General features: G+C 45.0%; 1 protein-coding gene across 11 annotated transcripts in view; it reads left to right on the top strand.

Annotated features, from left to right (window-relative positions):
* The window catches only part of LOC135106918 (uncharacterized), a 145,067-nt gene that overhangs the window by 63,939 nt on the left and 56,727 nt on the right, over positions 1–24,401 (top strand). For 2 of the 11 annotated variants that reach the window (XM_064016357.1, XM_064016352.1), the window contains exon 1: positions 8,907–9,681. The exons of 3 other annotated variants lie outside the window; for them this stretch is intronic. In XM_064016357.1, coding sequence (XP_063872427.1) covers positions 9,578–9,681 — 104 coding nt within the window. In that variant the 5' untranslated portion in view covers positions 8,907–9,577. Of the gene's footprint in view, positions 1–8,904; positions 9,682–24,401 lie in introns of those variants that run through there. 6 more of the 11 variants (XM_064016353.1, XR_010271503.1, XR_010271504.1 and 3 more) reach the window with 6 other exon arrangements.

The raw sequence follows: 24,401 nt of genomic DNA, 5'->3' as shown, positions 1-24,401 counted from the left end.
ATGAAATACACGCAGACAGAGAAGGTCAAAACAAACAAACTGACAGACTGACACAAGAGCAGACACGCCGATAAACAAACAGACCGCAGCAGAGACACAGAGGGAGACAGATGAAAGGGGGACATTAATAAGACACGGAAGATGAATGGATAAAGAAAGGGAAGAAAGGAAGGAACGAGAAATCAGCTGAATTTAAAAAGAGGTAAAACAGTACCGGAATCTAGGTCAGAGAGGCTAAAGTGACTGCTGCAGCCACGGGAGTCCACTATTGACTCCGGGGATCTACTGGTTAAGAGGACGCGAGGCTCCGGTATGAGGCGATGGCGGCGGCAGAGGGCAGGAGAGTGTGGGTGTGTGGACGCAGAATAATTTTTGTTGCTTTGCGTGTTTTGCGAGTACAATGTTTGCTTTAAGGAGAATAAGTTAATTAGCATTTAGTTAGTGTTATTTTTTATTGTATTTATCTAAGTTATATTTCTCCTTTGTGAGCTTTAAAAAAAAAAAGAATGATAATTACCAAGTTGTATTTTTATCTTGTGCTTTACGTAGAGTGGAATTAATATTTACCAACTTGTATATTTTTCATCTTGTGTTTTTACAGGGGATGAAATTATAAGCTGGGTTCTGTTTTTTGTATATCATTTTGCTGATAACTTTTGTACCACTGCTTTCCTCTAATAACACGGCAACGCTTTATTTTGGGGATAATTGAAGGTTCGGCTAATTTACCTGAATCGTGCATGAAGTTGAGGTTATGGGTGAGTTTGTGCTGTGCTGAAAGTATAGAACATGCTGTCTTGTAGGTTGTCTGTGTGTGTGTGTGTGTGTGTGTGTGTGTGTGTGTGTGTGTGTGTGTGTGTGTGTGTGTGTGTGTGTGTGTGTGTGTGTGTGTAGCAAAGAGAAAGAAGAAAAAGGATACCATTATTATCAACATTACCACCACCACCACCACCACCACCACCACCACCACCACCACCACCACCACCACCACCACCACCACCACAACCATTACTCCTCCTTTCCTCACTTCTCGCCTTGGAAACTGTTTGCAAACCTCCGATTCTGGTTGTATATAGCGATCGGCACGACGCACATTCTCTCTCTCTCTCTCTCTCTCTCTCTCTCTCTCTCTCTCTCTCTCTCTCTCTCTCTCTCTCTCTCTCTCTCTCTCTCTCTTGCCCTGAATAAAGTATATATTTTACATTGTATTCACGCAGTTCCGGTTATGCTATTATAGAGATGTGTGGAGGCCATGAGAGAGAGAGAGAGAGAGAGAGAGAGAGAGAGAGAGAGAGAGAGAGAGAGAGAGAGAGAGAGAGAGAGAGAGAGAGAGAATGACACGAAAGGGCCTGTTGGGATAATATATTTAAGCACTTCCTTTATATAATTTTACAAAGAGATTTTGAAATGAGCAGGATGTGAGCGCTTTGACAGTAGTGCTTACATTTTTAAACATTTTCATTGTAACTTTATTATGAAATGGTAATTAGTGTGGTATAAGCTGGCTGGGTTTCTGGGTCACGTGTGAAAGACTGTGGGTAGTTTACACCATGCTAAGCTAAGGACAATATTCTTAAACACTTCTGCGCCGCACCTCCACTGCATTAAATAGGCTCTACTTGAAGTTACACGGGGATTTTTAAGGGTGATTTTATGGTTCTAGTGACAGATTAACAAGATTTCTGCATTATTAAAAGGAGAAACACGCTCGAGAACCCGGTTAATCTTCTCTGTGGCCTTTGAAAACTGTCGTGGTGAGGGAGCAAAGCGTTTCTGAATACAGGCCTGAGTGTCATTCTCGACTCGCCTCGCCTCGCCTGGTCTGGTTGGGTTCCGGGTGGCGGAGGGAACACGTAGAAGCAACACCCAGCTAAAGGTTACTGTGGCAACGCGAGGGAATGCGCCACCACGTCAAGGGGCGGGCGACTCATCTTTACCCGTGTGTGTGTGTGTGTGTGTGTGTGTGTGTGTGTGTGTGTGTGTGTGTGTGTGTGTGTGTTGCTTTCATGTTTTGTTCATATTTCTCTTTCTCAGTGTCTGTTTCTCTTTATATATGTCTCTTTTTATATGTTTCTGATTCTCTCTCTCTCTCTCTCTCTCTCTCTCTCTCTCTCTCTCTCTCTCTCTCTCTCTCTCTCTCTCTCTTCTCTTGAAATTTCATCTTCAAGAGGAGTAAGTGCCTGTGGTTGGTGTCTTATTAAAAAATAGAGAAAATGAAAGGGAGGTAGAAGCATCATTATTAGTGTGTGAAGTGCCTGCGCTGAGAGATGGATGTAGAGGCTCCTGACGGGATGGCTTGCTGGGGCCGCAGCGTACCAGACCACCCCGGGGATTGTGGGGCACGGTGCTTCAAAAACCCCGTCGTGTCTTGAAGCTCAACACACCGAGTAAGCCTTAAAAGAAAGAAGCAGAGAAGAAAGACCACGTACTAGCACCTGGCGGCGTGACTTCCTTGCACTGAGCTGTACCGGAAGGCGCCTTGGTGGTCAGGAGCGGAGAAACGAGGGTATTAGGTAAGCTGAAATACTGTGGCAGAGGTGAGGACGGTTTGTGAGGCATGAGAGCAAAGCAGAGGGTGGGAGGAAGCAAGGAAGCAAGGAAGGTGGTACGCTGACAAGAGAGGGTCTTTCTCAGGGACTTCCTTGTCGTGAATGGATGGGAGTTCCTGGTCCGCAAGTGAGGCGTGTGACGAGCGGTGACGTTGGTAGAAGAAGGGGCGGAAGGAAAGAACGTGCACGACCCGCCCGTGAGGCATGTAACGGGAAGCGAGGAATGGAGGTGAAGGACAGAGCGTGCTAAACTTTTTTTCTTTGATGTGACGTGCGCAAGGAAGAAAAGGGAGTGAGGGAGAGAGAGAGAGAGAGTGGAAACCTCTCTCTCTCTCTCTCTCTCTCTCTCTCTCTCTCTCTCTCTCTCTCTCTCTCTCTCTCTCTCTCTCTCTCTCTCTCTCTCTCTCTCTCTCTCTCTCTCTCTCTCGTCCCTCGTGGCTGACCTCATTCTCCCTGGAGGTGGTGGGAGAGAAAAAGGCATAATTGGAGCACTCTGACGCCTTCTGCTTGATTTATAGAAGCGACGCACCAGCGGCAGCCTTTCTTCCACTCGTAGCATCAAGTTCTTCGCGGCTCGTGTCATCAGCGGCCGCCAGTGTGTCAGGCTGTCGCTCGCGTCCCACACACACACCCGTCTGCTTCTTGCGGTGATGCCAGGTGCTGACACACACACACACACACACACACACACACACACACACACACACACACACACACACACACACACACACACACACACACACACACACACACACACAGGTGGAAGGGATTCTCACTGAAGGATAAGCAATTACTGTCTCGGAGGTAAAGGATGAAGGGAGTAATTTGTGATGGATCTTATTCGTACTCATTAAGTGAAGTATGTAAGCTTAGGTCTTTGTCAGGGAAGGGAAAGATAGTTAGTGATCACGTGTCCTGCTACCACACACACACACACACACACACACACACACACACACACACACACACACACACACACACACACACACACAGGGTATAATGCGAGAAGAAAAAATCTCAAATAAAAATACGCTGTTAAGAGCATTATAGTGTTTTATCATGGAAATAATAAGCGGAGCAAGAGAAGAGATGGGAAGTGGAAAAATAGGGAAAAGAAAGAAAGAAAGGATAAAGATGTAACTGGTAGTATAGCACTCTCTCTCTCTCTCTCTCTCTCTCTCTCTCTCTCTCTCTCTCTCTCTCTCTCTCTCTCTCTCTCTCTCTCTCTCTCTCTCTCTCTCTCTCTCTCTCTCTCTCACACACACACACACACACACACACACACACACACGATTTATATGATTTTGTTGCCCTTGGCCGATGTCCCTCCTACGTAAACACACACACACACACACACACACACACACACACACACACACACACACACACACGATTTATATGATTTTGTTGCCCTTGGCCGATGTCCCTCCTACTTAAACACACACACACACACACACACACACACACACACACACACACACACACACACACACACACACGTTCTTAAGTAAGTTGCAGTTGTGCTTTCATACGAGAATCTCTTACGAAAAACTGAGGAGTGTGTAACTGAATTTCATTTTGCCACAGTTTAATTGACAAGCTGATTGTTGTGTTCTGCTTCACGAGGGTGGTATTGTTACTTTTCTCATTATTTTTTCTTATTCTTCCACTTCTTCTTTCTCTTCCTTCCTCCTCCTCCTGTTGTTGTTGTTGTTGTTGTTGTTGTTGTTGTTGTTGTTGTTGTTGTTGTTGTTGCTGTCCTTCTTCTTTTACTTCTTCTTCTTATTATCATCATCATCATCATCATCATCATCATCATCATCATCATCATCATCATCATCATCATCATCATCATCATCATCATCATCGTCTTCATCAGAGTCAAGATGATCCTCCAGTGAGCTTTTTACAACAAATCTCACCGTATTAGTCTGGGAAGCTTATTGTACCTCGAAGCACTCCTAACTTGGCGGACGCGAGGCTGCTGGCATGAAGCTGCATTAACACGGCTAAGGTTCATCTCATCACCTGCCAACAGCATTCGTGGTAAATCTCTTCCAGAACTTTTCAAGACTTTATTACCACTCCATGTAAATGAAACAGAAAACGTGTCTTTTCTTTTTAATGTTTCTTTGTACGGTGAGGAAAATGAATTATGTTCGTTTTGAGATATATGTGTTATATTATTTACGGTGGATTGGTCAAAATATTCCTGTGAAAGGTGCGTTAATTTTACCATTTCTATATATATAATGACAAAAAAAAAAAGTGTTTATTGAGCCATTTCCACATATAATGTCGAAAAGGCGTTTATTGAATAATTTCTACATATAATGCCGAAAGGGTGCATTTATTAAATAATTTCTATATATAATGACAAAAAAAGTGCGCTTATTGAACTATTTTTACACAGTGACAAAAAAAGCTGCGTTGATTGAACCATTTTTGAACATAATGTCAATATTACCTCATTATCAAATAGTAAATTATCAACAAACTTCACCTTTCCATAATAAAACTCCCGCGATAAGCAAGACACATAAAAGATTTCACGTCCCAGTGCCGTGTTTTTCACTCTCGTTACACGCTAGGTTCACTCTTCACACGTCATAAAATCCAGTGTTTTAACGACTGCTTGAAGAACTCCTGTATTTTCTCGTGCTTAGTCGGATCTTCCATGCGAGTGTTCCGCTGCCTCACTCACCGAGGTCCTCCCGATGGCTGTGTTTGTCTTGGCTGCAGGTAAATGAATTTCCAGTCCGTGTGTCGTGCCAGAGTTAGTGAAAAAAATATTAGAATCAACATATACTTCATTAATGCGTGATGTTTAACGAGCGCAGACAAACAGACAGACACACACACACACACACACACACACACACACACACACACACACACACACACACACACACACACACACACACACACACACACACACACACACACACACACACACACACACACACACACACACACAGAGAGAGAGAGAGAGAGAGAGAGAGAGAGAGAGAGAGAGAGAGAGAGAGAGAGAGAGAGAGAGAGAGAGAGAGAGAGAGAGAGAGAGAGAGAGAGAGAGACTCTGACCTAAGCACCTTCCATCTCTTCCCTCTAGTCACGGAAGTCTTAGTTCTTTCTTGTCTCTTCTTTTTGCCTTGGCTGTTCTTATTGTTGTTATTATTATTATTATCCTTATTTCATTATTATTCTGGTAGCGACGCTGATGATGATGTGATGTGTTTATTTTCGTATTTTCTCTCTTTCTCCGCCGCCAGGGATTAATATTTCATGACGATATTTCCTGTTTTTCCTGTCGTGTGTTGGAGCGAGGCCGTCCTCCGCACACGTCATGCCGGTCGGTCATCTGTGGCGTGGTTTGGTCAAGTTATGGTGGCGCCTTTGTTGTGTTGTGTTGAGGGTTTTTTTTTTTGTCTCTCTTCTTTTCTTTTTCCTTTTTTTTGTCAGTTTTTGGGCTATTCTCTTTCTCTCTATATATATCTTCTTTCTTTCTTTCTTTCTTTCTTTCATTCTATCATTCTTTCTTTTTTATTTTTTCTTATTCTTGTTTTCTTGTTCTTTTCTTCTTCGTCTTCATCATCATCTTCATCTTCATCTTCTTCATCATCATCATCATCATCATCATCATCATCATCATCATCATCATCATCATCATCACCACCACCTTCTTCTTCTTCTTCTTCTTCTTCTTCTTCTTCTTCTTCTTCTTCTTCTTCTTCTTCTTCTTCTTCTTCTTCTTCTTCTTCTTCTTCTTCTTCTTCTTCTTCTTCTTCTTCTTCTTCTTCTTCTTCTTCTTCTTCTTCTTCTTCTTCTTCTTCTTCTTCTTCTTCTTCTTCTTCTTCTTCTTCTTCTTCTTCTTCTTCTTCTTCTTCTTCTTCTTCTTCTTCTTCTTCTTCTTCTTCTTCTTCTTCTGATTTCTTGATTTTACACTTGTTTTTGTCGCTCTTCTGTTTTCTCGTGTGTGTGTGTGTGTGTGTGTGTGTGTGTGTGTGTGTGTGTGTGTGTGTGTGTGTGTGTGTGTGTGTGTGTGTGTGTGTGTGTGTGTGCGCCTCTATATATACTTCACGTTCGCTAAACTTATACCATGGAACACACCCACTCCTCTACTGACCCCCCCCCATTACCCACCCATCCCCCACCCAAAGCCAAAACAAACCACAGGATAAATCACCTCTTTCACTTTCCTTCACCCTGATCACCACCTCATCTATCTCTCACCCACGTCGCCTTCAGTATGTCCTCAATGTCCTTCGTCAGTAGCTTGTCTTGGTTCATTCAGGCCGCTCGCTGTTGCCCTCTCTACTATGACCGCTACTCCTGCTGCTGCTGCTGCTGGTGGCGGTACTATGACACAGGGCAGCGTAACCATTGAAGAGGACCGGGTGTTGAGGCCATGGCTAGTGTCCCTTTAATACTCTCTCTCTCTCTCTCTCTCTCTCTCTCTCTCTCTCTCTCTCTCTCTCTCTCTCTCTCTCTCTCTCTCTCTCTCTCTCTCTCTCTCTCTCTCTCTCTCTCTCTCTCTCTCTCTCTCTCTCTCTCTCTCTCTCTCTCTCTCTCTCTCTCTCTCTCTCTCTCTCTCTCTAACGACGATCATCCATCTGTCTCTGTTGATCCCTGAGTGAATAGAGTATACGTACGTACGTATGTATGTACGTATGTATGTATGTATATATATATATGTGTGTATGTATGTACGTACGTATGTATGTATGCATTTGTGTATGTGTCTACCACTACTGCTGCTGCTGCTTCTACTACTACTACTAGTACTCTACTACTACTACTACTACTACTACTACTACTACTACTACTACTACTACTACTACTACTACTACTACTACTACTACTACTACTACTACTACTACTATTATCCACCACCACAACCACCACCGCCATTATAATTATGTCTAACTCTTTTCGTATTCCGTGTTGTCTATTTGTTTAAACGAGAACATAATTTTACCACATGAATATTTATTTATTTTCAAGTGTCTGTGGCTGGCAGGAGATTAACTGCGCTCTCGTTTCACAAGCTTCACTGTTTCATAAGTATCATTAACATTTCACGCTCCTTCTTTTTATCGTGTTATTTTTCACTCCCATTCTTCGTCCCCTCGGTTCGTCGGTGGGTCGGTGGGTAGACGAAATGGTAACTAATTGAAGGAAGTTTCCCCGGCAGATCTCCTCCTTACTTTCTACTTGGTTTCCTTTCCTTTTCACTCGCTGCGCTATTCATCATAATTTTTTTTTTTTTGGTCATTCATCTTTCATTTTACATTCCCATTTATCATGATGTATTATTCGCCGGGGGTCCTTTCTGAGTCATGACTGAAACGGATTCTTTAGTATATATGTGTGTGTGTGTGTGTGTGTGTGTATGTGTGTGTGGTGAGGGGATGGCGGTAGCAGGGGAAACACATGTGGTGGCCCCAATATTCTTACAGATGCCCTTTCTTCCACCTCCCCTCATTTAGCGGTTGTGTCAGGGGGCTGCTAATACCCTGTGCCCTGGGGGAGAGAGAGAGAGAGAGAGAGAGAGAGAGAGAGAGAGAGAGAGAGAGAGAGAGATCAAAGTGAGGGCGGTGAAAGATGTGCTTTAAGAAGTAATGACAAGAGGTAATTTTCTTCCTTCTCTAATTGATGCTTAGTGTTTTAGAAATGCGTATGTGAGGTAATCTTTTACTTTATCGTCCTTTCTTACGTAGATTGAGTCATTGTGTTCTTTGTCTTCTGATACCATTTAGTCAGTGTGTGTGTGTTTGTGTGTGTGTGTGTGTGTGTGTGTGTGTGTGTGTGTGTGTGTTTATTCACGTGACGAAGCTCTCTTCTATCTAAAAATACATTCACTGTCAGTTTAGATCTCAGCAGCCATACAGGTCACCAGCTGGGAGGTACAAGGGGGTGGAGGGAGGGAAGGGAGGGGGATGGGCGGGGGGATAAAAATTAGGTGACTAGTATCAAGGACACAACCGGCCACGAGGAGGAAGGTATTGAGAAAATCCAGGGCAAGAAGGAGTGGAATGAGGGAGGATGCGGGGTTGGGAGGGAGGGACGTAAGGGAGGGAGTGAGGGAGGTGCGGATAAGATGGCAGTAGAGTAAAGAGAGAGAGAGAGAGAGAGAGAGAGAGAGAGAGAGAGAGAGAGAGAGAGAGAGAGAGAGAGAGAGAGAGAGAGAGAGCAATGTGTAAGAGTGTAAGGGAATGCAGGAAGGGAGGAGGGCACTGGACCAATAGGTAACAATGCCAAGGTCTTAGTGGTCAGTTCGCTAACATTTTATTACGTGTCGAGGAATGATACGAAAGGAACCTGCGTGACTGTGAATGTAGCGAACTTGAGTAATACCCAACCTGTTTCCAACCTGTTTACGCGCGCGCCACTCCGCCTCGGGTTACCTCGGGGAGCACCTGAAGGGGGAAGCAGCGCCTTAACCTGCTCCTCTTTTCCCTTCCCTTGTTTAGTGGCCTGAAAGTCTCCTCGCCCACTGCTGTCCTGGATCCTGCTACACTGTGACGTTAAGTGCCTTGTTGCCTTTGGTAGTCACCTTTATGCACAGCGGGTGACAGCGCTGATTGCTTTATTAACATTCGGCATTATAAGGTTGAAAAGTTTTTAAACATGTCTGTGTGAGCGACGTGCAGCGTAGTGCAGTGAGGGAGGGCATCGCTTTGTACCGGAACGAAGCGAAAGAAAGAAAATCACGCCAGCAAAACAAGCAAATAAGTGGAATGCTTTAGGTACACATCCACAATCTCGACAATTTCAACAGACCTGAGCTTCCTGTCTGTTTATTTTCACAAGTATGTGGTGCATAATTCCTGAGCGACACTCCAACACTGCAGGCGAGGACATATTGGGTCGCAGGCGTTGGACTCAGACCTGAACATGCTAGCCATCTTGGCTCTCCACGAAGGCTGTCTGGCTTTTTCGCCTCAGCAAATGGACTCATAAAATGTCTGCGGTGGTTCGTGACCGACAAAACGGTCCAGCCGCCCGAAGGAGCGCTCCTTCCTACAATGTGGCGTGGTCATTCATTTCACCGACACGGTTGCTCCTGGACGCCCCACACAGCAGCGGCGAGACCCGTAGTGCTGCGCGTGTGGCGGTGCAAGGCGACGAGGTGAGTGCGTGTTGTGCGTGATGGGAGTCATTTGTTGTACTTTGGCGCAGTAGTAAGAGAGGGGGGAAGGAAGGAAGGCGGCCTGAGCATTGTCCACACGTGTGTCCGCAGTGGGGAGAGACTGGCAGTCTTTCCGGCCAATTAGGTGGTAAAAATGACGTTCTTTATTTCTTCTAAATGAGACTAAGGGCGGTGACGACGACGCTAATGGCTGGAATACTCCACTGAAGCAAGAAAGGAAAAAAGTAAGTGGAGCAAGCTGGGTTGCGAGTGGGGCTGGAGGGGGCTGGAGGGCACTAGTGGCTGTTGTGGGGAAGGGTAGGTGGCTGGACGAGGCGAGGGCTTGTGTCGCGAGATGTTTGGGCTTGAGTAAACATCAGGAAATACAGGAAGGCGCAGCGATGGAGTGTGACAAATGGACGACAGCAAATTCTTTTCCTCACTCTTTGATGCTCTTCCATCCTTCTTCCACCCACCCGCTCCCTTCATCCATCCCCTGCCCCACGCCCACCTCCATCTTTTCCTCCCACCTCTCTCCACCTGTTGGTTTCTTACTAGGTTAATGGGATTTGCATTAACTCCGGTGGTGTCGGTCCTTGAAAAGCCAATGGTATAAGGAGGGGGCGGGGTGTTGGTAGGCTCTTCTGTTGCCAGCAGGTGGTGCCCAGTGTGTTGGTGGTGGTGGTGGTGGTGGTGGTTATAGTTGTGAGGTAGGGGAGGGGATAGTGGCGGTAGTGGTGGTAGTAGTAGTAGTGGTGATAGTGTTTTTTGACACACGTACCCAGATCTTTACGTAAAAAAAAATGCCAAGTTTTAACGTGCCCTAGATTTCGAAAAAAATTTATGCAACACACACACACACACACACACACACACACACACACACACACACACACACACACACACACACACACACACACACACACACACACACACACACACACACACACCACTTCACATCAAAGCATCACCACCATCCTATCACCGCCCCATTTGACCCCATTGTTTCAGCGTCTTAAGTCAATCAGTCCTGCGTGTGACGGTCAAATATCACCCAACAAACCGGACTGGGAACACCCGGTGCTTCCTTTGACGCAGGAACCTTAGGCGAACCATAAGAGGAGTGAGCGAGTAGCGGCTGAAGAAGGACGGAGAGTGGTACGAGTGGCACTGAGGTGAACCGATTGAATCTAGGGTGTCAGATGCGGCCACGAGAAACCACGAGAAATCACGAAAAACCAAATTTACGGACGGGCGAGGGTTGAGGGGTGGACGAAACCAGCCAGCTCCGTAAAATGGTTGGTTTTCTCGCGGACCAAAATGGGCTGGGAGTCAGTGTCACTTTCCCTGGTGACAAACGGGAGCTTTTGTGTGCCAGTCAGGAAAAGTGCGGAGGGTCGGAGCTGTTAGTTCTTGTACGAGTATATATTTCCGTCAAGTGGTCATTATTTGTGGGGTACTTATTGTCATATGTCTATATTTGTTTTTTCCCTCCTGTTCTCTCTCTCTCTCTCTCTCTCTCTCTCTCTCTCTCTCTCTCTCTCTCTCTCTCTCTCTCTCTCTCTCTCTCTCTCTCTCTCTCTCTCTCTCTCTCTCTCTCTCTCTCTCTCTCTCTCTCTCTCTCTCTCTCTCTCTCTCTCTCTCTCTCTCTCTCTCTCTCTGTGTGTGTGTGTTGAGTGTGTTGAACTCTTTTCTTCCTATCAGTGCCGAACAAAAATCCATGTTAAGGATTTAAAAGAAGTTTTATTTTTGTGTGTTTTAGTTTTCTTTTGTCTGTTTAATGGTTGAAAGGTCTTACGGTACGAACAATATTTGCTGGTAAAAACTATCACTGTCGTCTTTTCTTTCGTCTTGTCTTTCATCCGATCAAATACTCTTCTTTATTAACATTATTTATAAGTGTTTTCCAAGAATTAGCTAACTCAATCAGCTGCACGCTTGACGCAGCCTAACCTCTTTATTCAATTTCACTCAAGATTATGAAGAATAAGAAAATATCAGAAACATGACGAACTAAAAGTGATTATCTTTCCTTGGCCTCTTTGTGTGTGTGTGTGTGTGTGTGTGTGTGTGTGTGTGATAAATGAGCGTATGACTTGAGACAAATCCTCTTCTGACACGCGGATGACCCGAGATGCCGTGAGTGTCAAAGGGTTGCCCGCTTCCCGTGATGGATGAGACATGCATTGGAGCGCGTCCTCGCCTTGTATGCATGAAATTGTTTATGTAAAATAATCTATCTGTTTATCTATCTATGTGTTTATGTATGTATATCTATCTATTTATCTGCCTCTTCATTTACCTGGCTATCTATCTATCTATCTATCTTTCTATCTATCTATATATTTTTCCATGCATCGCCTCCTTTGTTTCATTTCTTTCTACTTTCTCTGGCACTTCGCTTTCTCCTCACTCTCATTTACTTACCCATCTCATGCATTCAGTCCCGCATTCAGCGTTCACATTCACATTCTCTCACCCACTCATTCACTCAATTGTATCACTCCTCCTTTCCTCTTTCCCTCCTTTACTCCTTGTCTCACTTTCACACACTCGTCCTCATCATTATCGTCATCCTCTGCTTCCATCTCTTCATTATCATCACCGTCGCTGTCCCTCACACCTCACAGTCACGGCATGTCCTCATAACCTCCAAATTTGTTATTGCACGAGGTGTTGCCGTAAAAGCACATTTAAGCGGCTAATGAACTAAAGAGCGGGGAGAAAATAGTGTTAAAAGAGTGCAGTCCTCACAAAGTGGTTTAGGAGGTGTTGCAGGGAGAGAGGAAAAGAAAACGAGAGGAGTTTCTTTTTTTTTCTGCATGTGAAATTAAATGACTGTTGCAGAAAATACCTTCCTTCGTCTACATTCAGGGTGTTGTTTAATTTAAGTGTTCATATTTCTTTTCTTTTTTTTTTTTTTTTTTTTTTTGTACTTGTTATTTACTACTTCGGGGTTAGTTCTGATGGAATAGTGAAGAACGATTAGCACTTCAAGGGAGTGTGTGTGATCGCTTCGTCAGCCCTAAAGATACAATCGCAATGAGAGGGAGCGGGGCACAGCGGGGCGGAGGGCGGCGCCTTTTCTGGCAGGGAACTCAGTGTCACGTAAATATATTTTCCCACAAGAAAGGGTCTCCTACAACGCTTCATCTAAATGTTTGCTCATAAGTGTTTGTTTTTTCCACGGGTTGTTATTTGCCCTCAATACGTCCACACCCTGGCGAGTCTTCCTCCCCGGTGACGGACGACGTCAGACAGTGCGCGGTTCTCCCTGGTCTGAAAGGAAAGAGCATTTCACTACAAGTTTGTTATTGTGTCCGTAATGGTGGCGATGGGGCGAGGGCGGCACACACCTGTTGCTGCACCACTCTTCACTTCATGAGGCGATGCAGGTGTCACACTGGGCGGCAGCGCGTCTGCGGAGCCGCGTCATCGCCGGGAATATGTGTGGTTACGTGAAACATAAGCCAGTTAAGGGAAAAAGGGGAGGCGAGGAGAAGACGGTTGGGTGGGGTGAGGCAGCAGTGGTGGCTCTGAGGAGTGTCACCCACCTGGCACCGGCCGGCCTGCCACCACCCGAACCCCTGACCTACTTGGCGGGGCCCCGACAGTCATTACACGGAAACCTCGCCGCTCGGAGCCGTCAGTGTCGCCTCCCGGACGTCACACAGGTTGGTGGACAGTGATTGGCGGAGAGGCTAGTCCATCCGGCGACCAGGGGCCAGAACGTCACTGCGAGGACCGTGAGAGAGAGAGAGAGAAAAAAAAAAAACGTACAGTCATGAGGGTATTTTTGTGTATCTGATACGGGAGCCTCAGGTGCGCGGGGGAGCTGAAGTGTAGATAGCCTCACTGCCCTATCAGGAAATGATTGGAATAATCACTAAAAGAAACACAAGTGTCTACATTTTTCTTCTTTCGAGGCATTAAGGTGCAAAAAGTGTATAGTATTATCCGCATGACTGTATTATCCCTTATGGCCGCATTAAAGCCGCATTAAAGGATTACTGAGCCGCAAGAAAGAGCATCTGTCTTGCGAAGTGGAAGGATGGTCAGGGGACGGTCGAGAAGAAGAAGGAGGAGGCGGAAGAAAGAAGTGCGAGGGCGGAAAGATGTCAAGAAGGGTTTATGGGGAGTGATCTAAAGTTTCAACCATGAAATAGAGAGCCGGTGATGCCTCAGAAGTGCGGCATCACGCATCCGCTCACTGATCCGTGCGTGGATGTGACCCGCACCGCCTGTAGCTTGAAGACGACTTGCGTGAAATACTGCGGCGGTGGAGGAGTGGGGGATGCCGCGCCCGAGTTGTCACAGGCTATACTGTCACTCAGGTGCTTGACAGTAACGATGCCACATCTCGCCACCCCCGCATCCCACATTAAGAAAATTGAATCAATGACTCTTCGGATCTTTCCCTCCATGCATCACATTTACGTTTCTCTAAATCTAGCATTTTTAGCGGGCCTCATTCTGGCACCTAAGGTTTACCAGGACAAAAATATTGCTGCCAAGGCCAACAGATCCTGGTGGTCCTCGCGCCTCTCAGAGCTACCTCCTCGCGTCCTCGGTGGCGGCAAGGCGTACAGCAGGTGCGCGGCGCGTCCTCCTTAGCGTCACCATAACTGTCAGGCCCCGCGTGTCAAACAGTGTCATTATCGCCATTAAGAGAAGCATTAGAAGAGAAGCGTCAGGTATCGATGGCAGCTGCAGGTGGTGGCGGCGGCCTGCTAAACACACACACACACACACACACACACACACACACACACACACACACACACACACACACACACACACACACACACACACACACACACACACACACACACACACACACAGCCCAATCATGACGTCCCTGCAGTGTGAGGTTGACGCCCTGTTCAGGTTGCAAAGGTTTTCAGCTGTTACCGCACCATACAGGAAGGAGAATAGTGTGTTTTGTGGGTGAGAAATCACAGCTCTACCTACCGACTTACTCTAAACTTTCCATGGGAGGCAAAACACTCAAGTCTAAAGTCTCGTCTTACCCTGTTTTCAGCCCTCCACACATCAGGTCGCGCCCGCATGCCTGACCTCAGACAGCGCCGCTCAGTCCTCTCCCGCACTCTCCGCTCTTTCAATGAGGATCATGGACGTAATCGCTCTTTAAGTTTTAGGAAAAAATCTTATTCGTCAGGGTGCTTCCCTTCCTCCCTCCCGGCCTCGTTCAAGCTGCAGTGCGACGCCATCCCGGGACGTGCAGCGCGGCATGGGTGAGCCGTGGCTCGCTGGCAAGAGTTCAGATCAAAATTCTTATGAAAATTTCAAACACGACGAAAACATTCCTTACCTTGGTAGTTCCTAGATGGGAATAGTTTGCTCCCCGATTATTGATGTTTTTAGTGACCAGATGCACAAACAAGCATATTGGAGACCTTTTTATTAATTTTTGGGAGTACAAGTTAAGTGAACTGTTTTCTTTGATTTTTTTTTTTTTTTTTTTGCAGCACGTCTCATTTTATTTACACTCGCGTACAGAAGGAATGGCGCTTACCGTGAATCCATTGCAACTCTACTTGATTACTTACATCGGCAACACTTGTGAAACTTTTGGCCATTAAAATCTTTTCCACTTTACCTGTTTTCCATCTAAATTAGTAAACTCACAGGAGAAATTACATAAGGAAATCAAATTAGTTTTCACCCTTAGTGTCATCAATCTGAACTCCCAAAACACCAAAGATTTCTTCACCACGGGACTGCTATATATAAACTTGGGTATTTTTTTTTTTACCTTAATAATCAGTATTTATCTTTGCTTCCAACAACACTTACCAAAAAACCTTCCTCTTCGTATAGCGTGTGTTTAATATTTCCTTTGATTGATAATTCACATGATGACAAGTGTTGGTATTGAATTACTCGTCCCCTAGACACACACACACACACACACACACACACACACACACACACACACACACACACACACACACACACACACACACACACACACACACACACACACACACACACACACACACACACACACACACACACACACACACACACACACACATTGTCAATAAAACAACCACCAACACTCCCTCACTTCCTTCCCAGTTCGTAGCAAGAACTCTTTCATTCTCACGCATTCATTTCCACACACCATTCCGAGGCACCACCAGTCGAATAATCGATATTCCATAAGGTATTCATTTCACACAAATGAGATACGCCCTCATGTACCACTCTCATTGCTACTCCTGCCTCCTGCCACTCAGACCCAGTACAGCTGCTTGAAGTGCTAGGGTCCAGCGGTGTGGTCCACTAGAGTAACATTGACAAGGCGTATATTGAGGGATCTACGCAGCGAGGACATGCAAGGTACACTACAGCGGGGTGAAACTTAGTGAACTTTGTGATATCAGTACTTGGGATGACTGAACAAGGAGCTCGTGTACTTTTACAACTTCAATATGCATAATTAATTCATTCATTACTGCTGAGTGCTTCCAGACTTCTCTTTTTCTCAGTCACAACAATTACAAACATGTCTCCTTTCACTATAAACATTGTCTCAGGTCTTTCTGAATCACTCCCATTACAAACATGTCTTTCATTACGTCTATAAACTTTCTCTTAGGTCTTCCTCTCTTTCTCCTGCCGGGTAGATCCATCATCAGCTTCTCCTCTCTAGTACTGGAGGAATTATTGGAGGTTCCCTGTTGAGCTCCACTGTCTACACAACCTCCAGGCACGAACTCTCGAGATAAATGTGTGTGTGTGTCTGTCTGTGTGTGTGTGCTCTCCTCGTGTTGCGTTGCATTAGTTGTCTTATCCTTCAAGTTAATGGGTTTCTGGTCCTTCTGACTCAGTGCCCTACGAGAGGTTATTGTTTTGTTTGTTTTGTTGTTTGGTTGTTTGTTTGTTCGGTTGCTTGGTTAGATTTTGGTTTGTTTGCTGGTTGTGGTTGTTGTTGTTGTTGTTGATGATCATCTTTTTCTTTTTTTTCGTCTTGTTCTTGTTCTTTCTCTTCATCTTTTTCCTACTACTACTACTACTACTACTACTACTACTACTACTACTACTACTACTACTACTACTACTACTACTACTACTACTACTACTACTACTACTACCTCATTCACCACCACTATTGCCACTACTATCACCTTTACCACCACCACCACCATCATCACCACCACCACCACCACCACCACCACCATCACCACCACCACCACCACCATCACTATCACTATTGCTCCTACATCTACGTATTATTTATAAATAATCATTATAAATATTTCCTTAAAGATAGCATACAATTTCCAAGGCATCGCATCGCATTAGAAGGAACATGTAATTAATCCCCCCGCAAAAAAAAGCAATACCCACACCTCACTGCATATATTTCAAGCCCCATGAAAGGTGAGATGGCAGCTGAGCGTTGGCAGGCTGAGATAAGTGCCAGGTTTATGTGGCAAAACCCGGAAGCTCTTTTAATCATCTCGTGGCTTTAAGTGCGACCTGCCGCCTCAAGCACCAATCATGCATGGAAGCCCTCACTGGACGCCCTGGTGGGAGGGAGCGTCGAGGCGGTGGTGATGGTGGGGGTGAGGGACCAGCCACGTGTCGCAGTGGTTGGCGTGATGGCTGCGCGAATGTTGTATTCATGACACTCGACCTGGGTTCCTGCTTCACGTGTACTCTATTTGTACTGCCAAGTGTCTGCTGCGCCTCTCGGGAATTGCAGGTGGATAGGGAGTTTACTACGGGCGTGTTGCTCTCTCTCTCTCTCTCTCTCTCTCTCTCTCTCTCTCTCTCTCTCTCTCTCTCTCTCTCTCTCTCTCTCTCTCTCTCTCTCTCTCTCTCTCTCTCTCTCTCTCTCTCTCTGCCCGCTGGTCTTCCCGAACGCACTCATTATTTATGTAGAGAGAGAGAGAGAGAGAGAGAGAGAGAGAGAGAGAGAGAGAGAGAGAGAGAGAGAGAGAGAGAGAGAGAGAGAGAGAGAGAGAGAGAGAAATAGGTCGTCCAAAGTCTACAAAAAACAACCACAGCATAAAAAAAGAAAATAAAGCTTAATTTGCTGATTCCCTTTTCCTTCCCCACCAATAAAAAAAAAGAAACAAACGAGTATAGGAAAAAAGCTTCAATCGAGCTGACCAACTTAGCACTCGACGTGTCTTGATGCTTCTCTATACTTCTCTCTTAAAGTAGTTCATGTCATAGTAAAGTGAGGAGAAAAAAGGTCACACAGAGAGTTTCAGAGTTTCCCGTCCAGGTGCCTTGGTTCCCTCCTCCTCCGGTCCTCCTCACTTCCTTCCAGTTTATCCCTCACTTCTCTTCCGCTTCTACCCTCGTCCTCTCCGTCTCGCAACTCAGGGTCGTAAAAAGCTGAGCCAGTAGAAAATTTATTGCTTTCTACATCGGGTGGAAGACTTTTTATTGACGAGGGAAGGATACAAGAAGAATTTCAACTTTTTATTTTCTCGTATGAAGTAGCAGAAGTAGTAAATAGAGACAGGACTTTTATTTTTTCATTCCCTGAGTATTTTTTTTATTTATTTTTTTTCGTTCCTGTGAGTTCAACGCCATTAGGTTATCCACTTTTCTAGTTTCCTCGAATGATAAGTGTGTCATGGTTTTGTGTTTATGTCTCAAGCTCTGGTTCTGTAATCTGTCTCTGTCCAGTCGCCTTTACGTAAGCTGCCGTTTCTCTGCTTGTTTGAATACGTTCCTTTCTCTTCGGTATTCAAGCCACGTAGGATGGGATATCATAGTTAAAAGGTTTTATTCGTAAGATTCCAGTGATTTTTGTTTCGTTACTCTATCATGAACATAAATAAAATAATACTTACATACAACGGCGTGCTTTGCTTTGAAGATTAAGATTTTATCCTGGTATTCAAATGACGTAACTTAGAACCCAACAGTAGAAATAATTACGTTTTATTTTATGTTTCCTTTAAATTTGCCTTTCACTTTTTAATCAATAATAGACGCATAAAAAAAGATGTTTTACTTAACATAGAATTCCACACTAGAAATTTTTAAAGTTATATTTTATGTGTTTTCTGTACACTTATCTTTCACATCTAATTAGTAACACACACACAAAGATGAATTACTTAACATATTACTGAACATAAAATCCCATACTATTAACGCTTAATTTCATATGTTCTCTGTAAACTCAACCTTTCACTTCTTATTAATAATACACACACGAAATACTTAACATAGAATCCCACATTAGAAGGAATTAACGTTTTATTTTATGTGTTTTCTGTACAGTCACCCTTCACTTTAAATCAATAACACACACACACACACACACACACACACACACACACACACACACACACACACACACACACACACACACACACACACACACACACACACACACACACACACACACACACACACACACACACACACACACACACACACACACACACACACACAAACACACAAAGGATACCAGACTTTAATTAATCTGACCCACTTTTCACGAACACGCGTCACAGCATCGTCATTAAAACTTGTTAAAACTAAAATTTCACAACAACAAACACCGCCTCCTTAAGGAAAAAAAAAGAAAAGAAAACGTCAGAAAAGAGTGCAATTTTGTGTAATAATCCAAGAATTTCCGCCAGAATTAGCCAAGTGTCACCTGCAGCAGTAGCCTTGGTCTTCTCCACGTGGTGCGCAAGGAGAGAGGGAAGGAGACCAGGAGGGAGAGAGGGAAGGAGGCAACGAGGAAGGTAGAGAAGGAGAGAGGGAGGCAAAGGGTGGTGAAAGGTGGTTGCAGGGAGTTTCTAAGGTTTATTTAGTGTAAGGACAGTGGGTCAGTGGGCCGGGATGTTAGGGGGTGTTAGGGGGTATTGGGGGTGTTAGAGTGGGTGGGGGTGGTTGCGAGAAGCAGGCTGCCTCTTCCGTACACCCACGATGTTCCCGAGATGATGGTGATGACGCACGTACACACACACACACGCACACACACGAACACACAGATTCTCTCTCTCTCTCTCTCTCTCTCTCTCTCTCTCTCTCTCTCTCTCTCTCTCTCTCTCTCTCTCTCTCTCTCTCTCTCTCTCTCTCTCTCTCTCTCTCTCTCTCTCTCTCTCTGCAGTGTTGTTGCATAAGACGGAGTGCAAACTATTGTCGCGCTGTTCACTATGCAGGGACGTGTTTTGTCAGCGATGAACTGGGGCGTGCTGGCCAACTTAGAGGCTTCATATATCTTGTTTTTCCTTTGTTCCTCCCCCTTCCTCCTCCTCCTTTGTCCTCCTCCTCTCCCTCCTCATCTTTTCCTCCTTTTTCCTCTTCATCTCTTGTAAATTTTCCACCTCCTTCTCTTCTTCCTCCTCCTATTTGGCCTCCTTGCAGGGACACTGAACTTGGCACGAACAATTTTATTAATATTGACGCTGTCTCAACACCCCCTGCTTACATACGTCCACGGTCTTATCGTCCACCTCTCGATAAGAACGTAATATTTGCACTATAAACCTGTTAAACCCGTAGGTACGAGAGCCCGACCTGGAGGGAGGTTTAAGAGGGACAGAGAGGTAGTAAGCATTTCAGATTGCTTCGAACTTCGACGTCTATGTTTACAAGGAGGTTTTACGGCATTTAGGGCACCACTGATTCGCCGACCCGTGTTGTGTATACGTTCAGGGATGGAAGGGCCTGGGTGCTGCCTAGTTGTGGGCTGCGGGTGTGCGTGGTGCGTGGGTGGCCTGTCCGTTCGCCCACTTTACCTGTTTTACTCCGCGTTTCGTCTCAACCTTGGGCTAAATAGGAATTATGGCCGTAGTAATGGTGCGGGCGAGGGAAGAGGCTTCTCGTATATGTGTGTGTGTGTGTGTGTGTGTGTGTGTGTGTGTGTGTGTGTGTGTGTGTGTGTGTGTGTGTGTGTGTGTGTGTGTGTGTGTGTGTGTGTGTGTGTGCACGCGCAAATGCCTCTGGGACGAAAGTTAAGGCGACAGGGGGAAGAACTTGCCAGCAGCTTCTAACTTAACTTCGCTACGAATCGTAAAGTAGACAATAAGTAGTTTGTTGCAGCAGCTTGTTCTCTCTTCCTCCTTCCCTCCACTTCCTCCTCGTCCGTATGTTTGGCAGTGACATGATGGAGGCAGGCCGGGCTGCTTCCCTGACTGTTTCCGAAGATTTTCTGAGATCAGGATTTGTTTTTCTGCAGTCAACATCCCCGTTTGCTGTCTGAATGCTTGCAGGCGCCATGTTTACCTCTTACCACCTCTCTGGTCGTCTAAGCCTTGAACCCTGCCTTGCTCCTCCATCCACTCTCACTTTCCCTCTCCCCTGTCCCTAGCCACCACTAAGAGAGAGAGAGGGAGAGCTGGGGAAAAGCATTTATCTGCAGGAATGAGCAAAAGATTAAGCGGGAATAGAGACGTCAGTGATGTCGCTCGCTCCCCTTAGTCCAGTAAGTTATCGAAATTGCCTGCAGCACACATGACTTCATCCTGTAACGAAAACGCCGGGGAGGTAAAATGGGATGGAGATGTAAAGAAAGAGAGCAGCGGTGCAGGCGAGTGTGAAAGCATTTACTGGGATTTTTTTTTTCTTCCGTGCTTCGTCGCCTGTTGAGTGCTTCGCTGCGTGGATCTCGGCGACAGGAAGCGGCGGCGACGAAATATCGATACATTTACAGGCACGTGTCAACTGCATCCAACTCTCTCTCTCTCTCTCTCTCTCTCTCTCTCTCTCTCTCTCTCCTGTTCGAGAGTGGGATGTGTTTCTTTCTCACTTTAGTTGTGTCGTTTCGCTGCTAACATGCACAGTGTATTATCTTCTCCTTCGTCTTGTTGTGTGAAGTCTAGGTACCCTTGTAGATGGGAGCGAGTGATTCTACAAGGGGGCAAAGTAACAAGGATTTTTATTTATTTGTTTATTTTTTTATTTTTTTTATTTATTTGTTTATTTTTGTGTGTGTTTTGGGGTCTGGAAAAACATTCGCATTTTTATTCATATATGTTTTCTTTTCTTTTTTGTTATCCTCTTCTCTTGTGTTATTTTGTGTTGTGTTGTGTTGTCTTCATTTCTTTATTCTCGTTTTATTTAATTTTTATTTCATTTTTATTTCATTTTTCTCTTCTCTTCTCTTCTCTTCTCTTCTCTTCTCTTCTCTTCTCTTCTCTTCTCTTCTCTTCTCTTCTCTTCTCTTCTCTTCTCTTCTCTTCTCTCCTCTCCTCTCCTCTCCTCTCCTCTCCTCTCCTCTCCTCTCCTCTCTCTCTCTCTCTCTCTCTCTCTCTCTCTCTCTCTCTCTCTCTCTCTCTCTCTCTCTCTCTCTCTCTCTCTCTCTCTCTTTCTTTTTCCCTCCCTCCCTCCCTCCCTCCCATGCCTACTTGATCTTTGCCTGGCTGTCACAAACTTATTTTTCCCTGTTGTTTCCTTACACAAAGCCTTCCTTGTTTTCTCTCCTTTATTTTTTAACCCGCTGCTCCGTTTTCTTCAGTTCCCCTCGTTGATTGCCTCTCTTGCCCTTCCCTTGCATCAACAGCCTCCCTCGCACTCAGGTTTGCTCCAGTTCCCCTTCTCTCGCAACACTGGTGGATAAAAGTCTATATATTATGAACCCAGTCTGGCCAGCAACGGGACAGTGTCGAGGTACTGGTGGTGGTGTTGTGTGCTGGTTTATTACTGGCTCTCTTGACTCTCCTGGTGCTCCTCCTCCGCCTCCTCCTCATTCTCTTTCTCTGTCTCGGTCTCAAAGTTCATGTTGTGTTCTCTCCCACATTCTCTCTTCCTTTTTCTATTTTGTCCGTGTTTATTTTTTTTGCTCCCTCTCTGCTTCTGTTTTGGTCTATTTCTTTCTTTCTTGTGTTTTTTTCGTTTTTTTATTGTTATTTTGTTTATTTTTTTTGTTTATTTTGTGTCTGAAGTCTTGTTTGTTTGTTTGTCTGTCTGTCTGTCTCTCTGTCTGTATGTTTGTCTCTTTCTGTCTCAAATAGTTAGTTATAGAATGTATGCATATGAGAGAGAGAGAGAGAGAGAGAGAGAGAGAGAGAGAGAGAGAGAGAGAGAGAGAGAGAGAGAGAGAGAGAGAGAGAGAGAGAGTCATTTGGCATGTGTGTGCTGTATTTTAAATGAGGCTTTAACACTTGTATATAAAGTTATCGCCACTAATGCATGAAAACTATAAAACTGCTCTAGCCAAATATTTACTCTCCTGTTCTCGTCTCTCATTTTTTTTCGGATGTTGGTTCTTATTTTTTTCCCACGTAACATTTTCCCTGTTTGGTCTATACGTTCAATCTTGCATTGTTGTTACTAAGGTTAAGTCATAAAAAGACTGCCAAGACTAAACTATTTACACTTTCGCTCATTACTCTTCAAGTCTAAACTATTTACACTTTCGCTCATTACTCTTCTTTAATAGCCGTCTTAATGCCAGCTTTTTTTGTATCGGTTCATGTTTCTTTCATTTTTTATCGGGGAGAGACAAGTTGGTGTTCAGAAAAAGTAGTGGGGGAACATATGGAGTTTCCCATCCTTGGCGCGTGAGCGGAGGGCGTGTAATGGAGAAACCTGACTAAGATCTCCTGGACGCCCTCCCAGAAGACCACGGCGCTCCAGGACAGGGATAGGTGGCGGTGGAATAGGAAAATAATAAATGAGAGAGAGGAAGGGAGGAGGAGAGACAAGGGAAGAGGGAAGGCCTGAGAATGGGAAAGAAAGGATATTTTTTTTAGGTACAGGAGACGTGTGAGGAAAGTGGAGAGATGAGGAGGGAACAGTCAAGAGAGAAGGGAGGAAAAGGGAGAACGGAAGGCTTGAGAGTGGAAAAGAGAAGATATTTTTGTGGTACAGGAGACATGTGAGAAAAGAGGAGAGAAGAGAAGGGAACAGTCAGGAATGGAAGGGAAAGAGAGGCAATTTTTGAAATAGGAGCCGAGACGCGTCAGGGAGAGGAGAGGGAAGAGGAGGGAACAGGCAAGAGTCGAAGGAAAAGAGAGGCAGTTTTTTGAGATGGGATGGTAGACGAGGAGAAGACAGTAGTATGAAGCTTGGAAACGAAAAGCGAGGAGGTTAATTGAAAGTCTAGCATCTTCTTGATAAAAAAAGAAGGAGGTCAAGGGCGCAGTCAGTGGAGCTTAGCCAAGTTTCGTCTCACACTGGAATCCTCAATCACAAGATCTCCTCAAAGTCTCTGACCATATTTTCTCGGAAACTGGTCGAACCTGAGAGACGAGAGTGGCGGCTGGTATTGTGGTTGAACTTACTGTGCTTGCGTAGTGTTTTACAGCCTCGTGTGATGATTTAGTGGAGAGGAACTAGAGGAAGACAAAGACTTAGGTGGGAAGATGGAGTCGAGAGAGACATGAAGCAGTTAGGCCTGGAGGGAGAGAATGTATTAGATAGAAAGTATTGGCGACAACATACAAGAGCAGCCGACTCCACCAGGGATTGATGGGACGAAAAGGAAGAAAATGATTTAGTTTTGGCCAGGCAGCAGGTGTACCTTGTGTAACACGTGCTTGTTGTACTTTCACTTCATAAGCAGTAACAGAACATGAGCAACTTTGTATCAGTTTTCTCAAAGTTTATTAATATCTAAGTTAAAATATATAAGATTCAGCATGCAAGACACAGTTAATGGGTTTAAAGATGGACTTATACCGATCTGAATTCGCCCGTTAACAAGACAAAATCTACATGTTATGCCTCGCAACACCTTGAGGACGTCTCTTTGCATTACTGTCAAGGAC

The sequence above is a fragment of the Scylla paramamosain genome, chromosome 14 (genome assembly GCF_035594125.1).
Source record: "Scylla paramamosain isolate STU-SP2022 chromosome 14, ASM3559412v1, whole genome shotgun sequence".
In the NCBI taxonomy this organism is placed as follows: Eukaryota; Metazoa; Arthropoda; class Malacostraca; order Decapoda; family Portunidae; genus Scylla; species Scylla paramamosain.
This window is presented reverse-complemented; position numbering and strand designations above follow the sequence as displayed.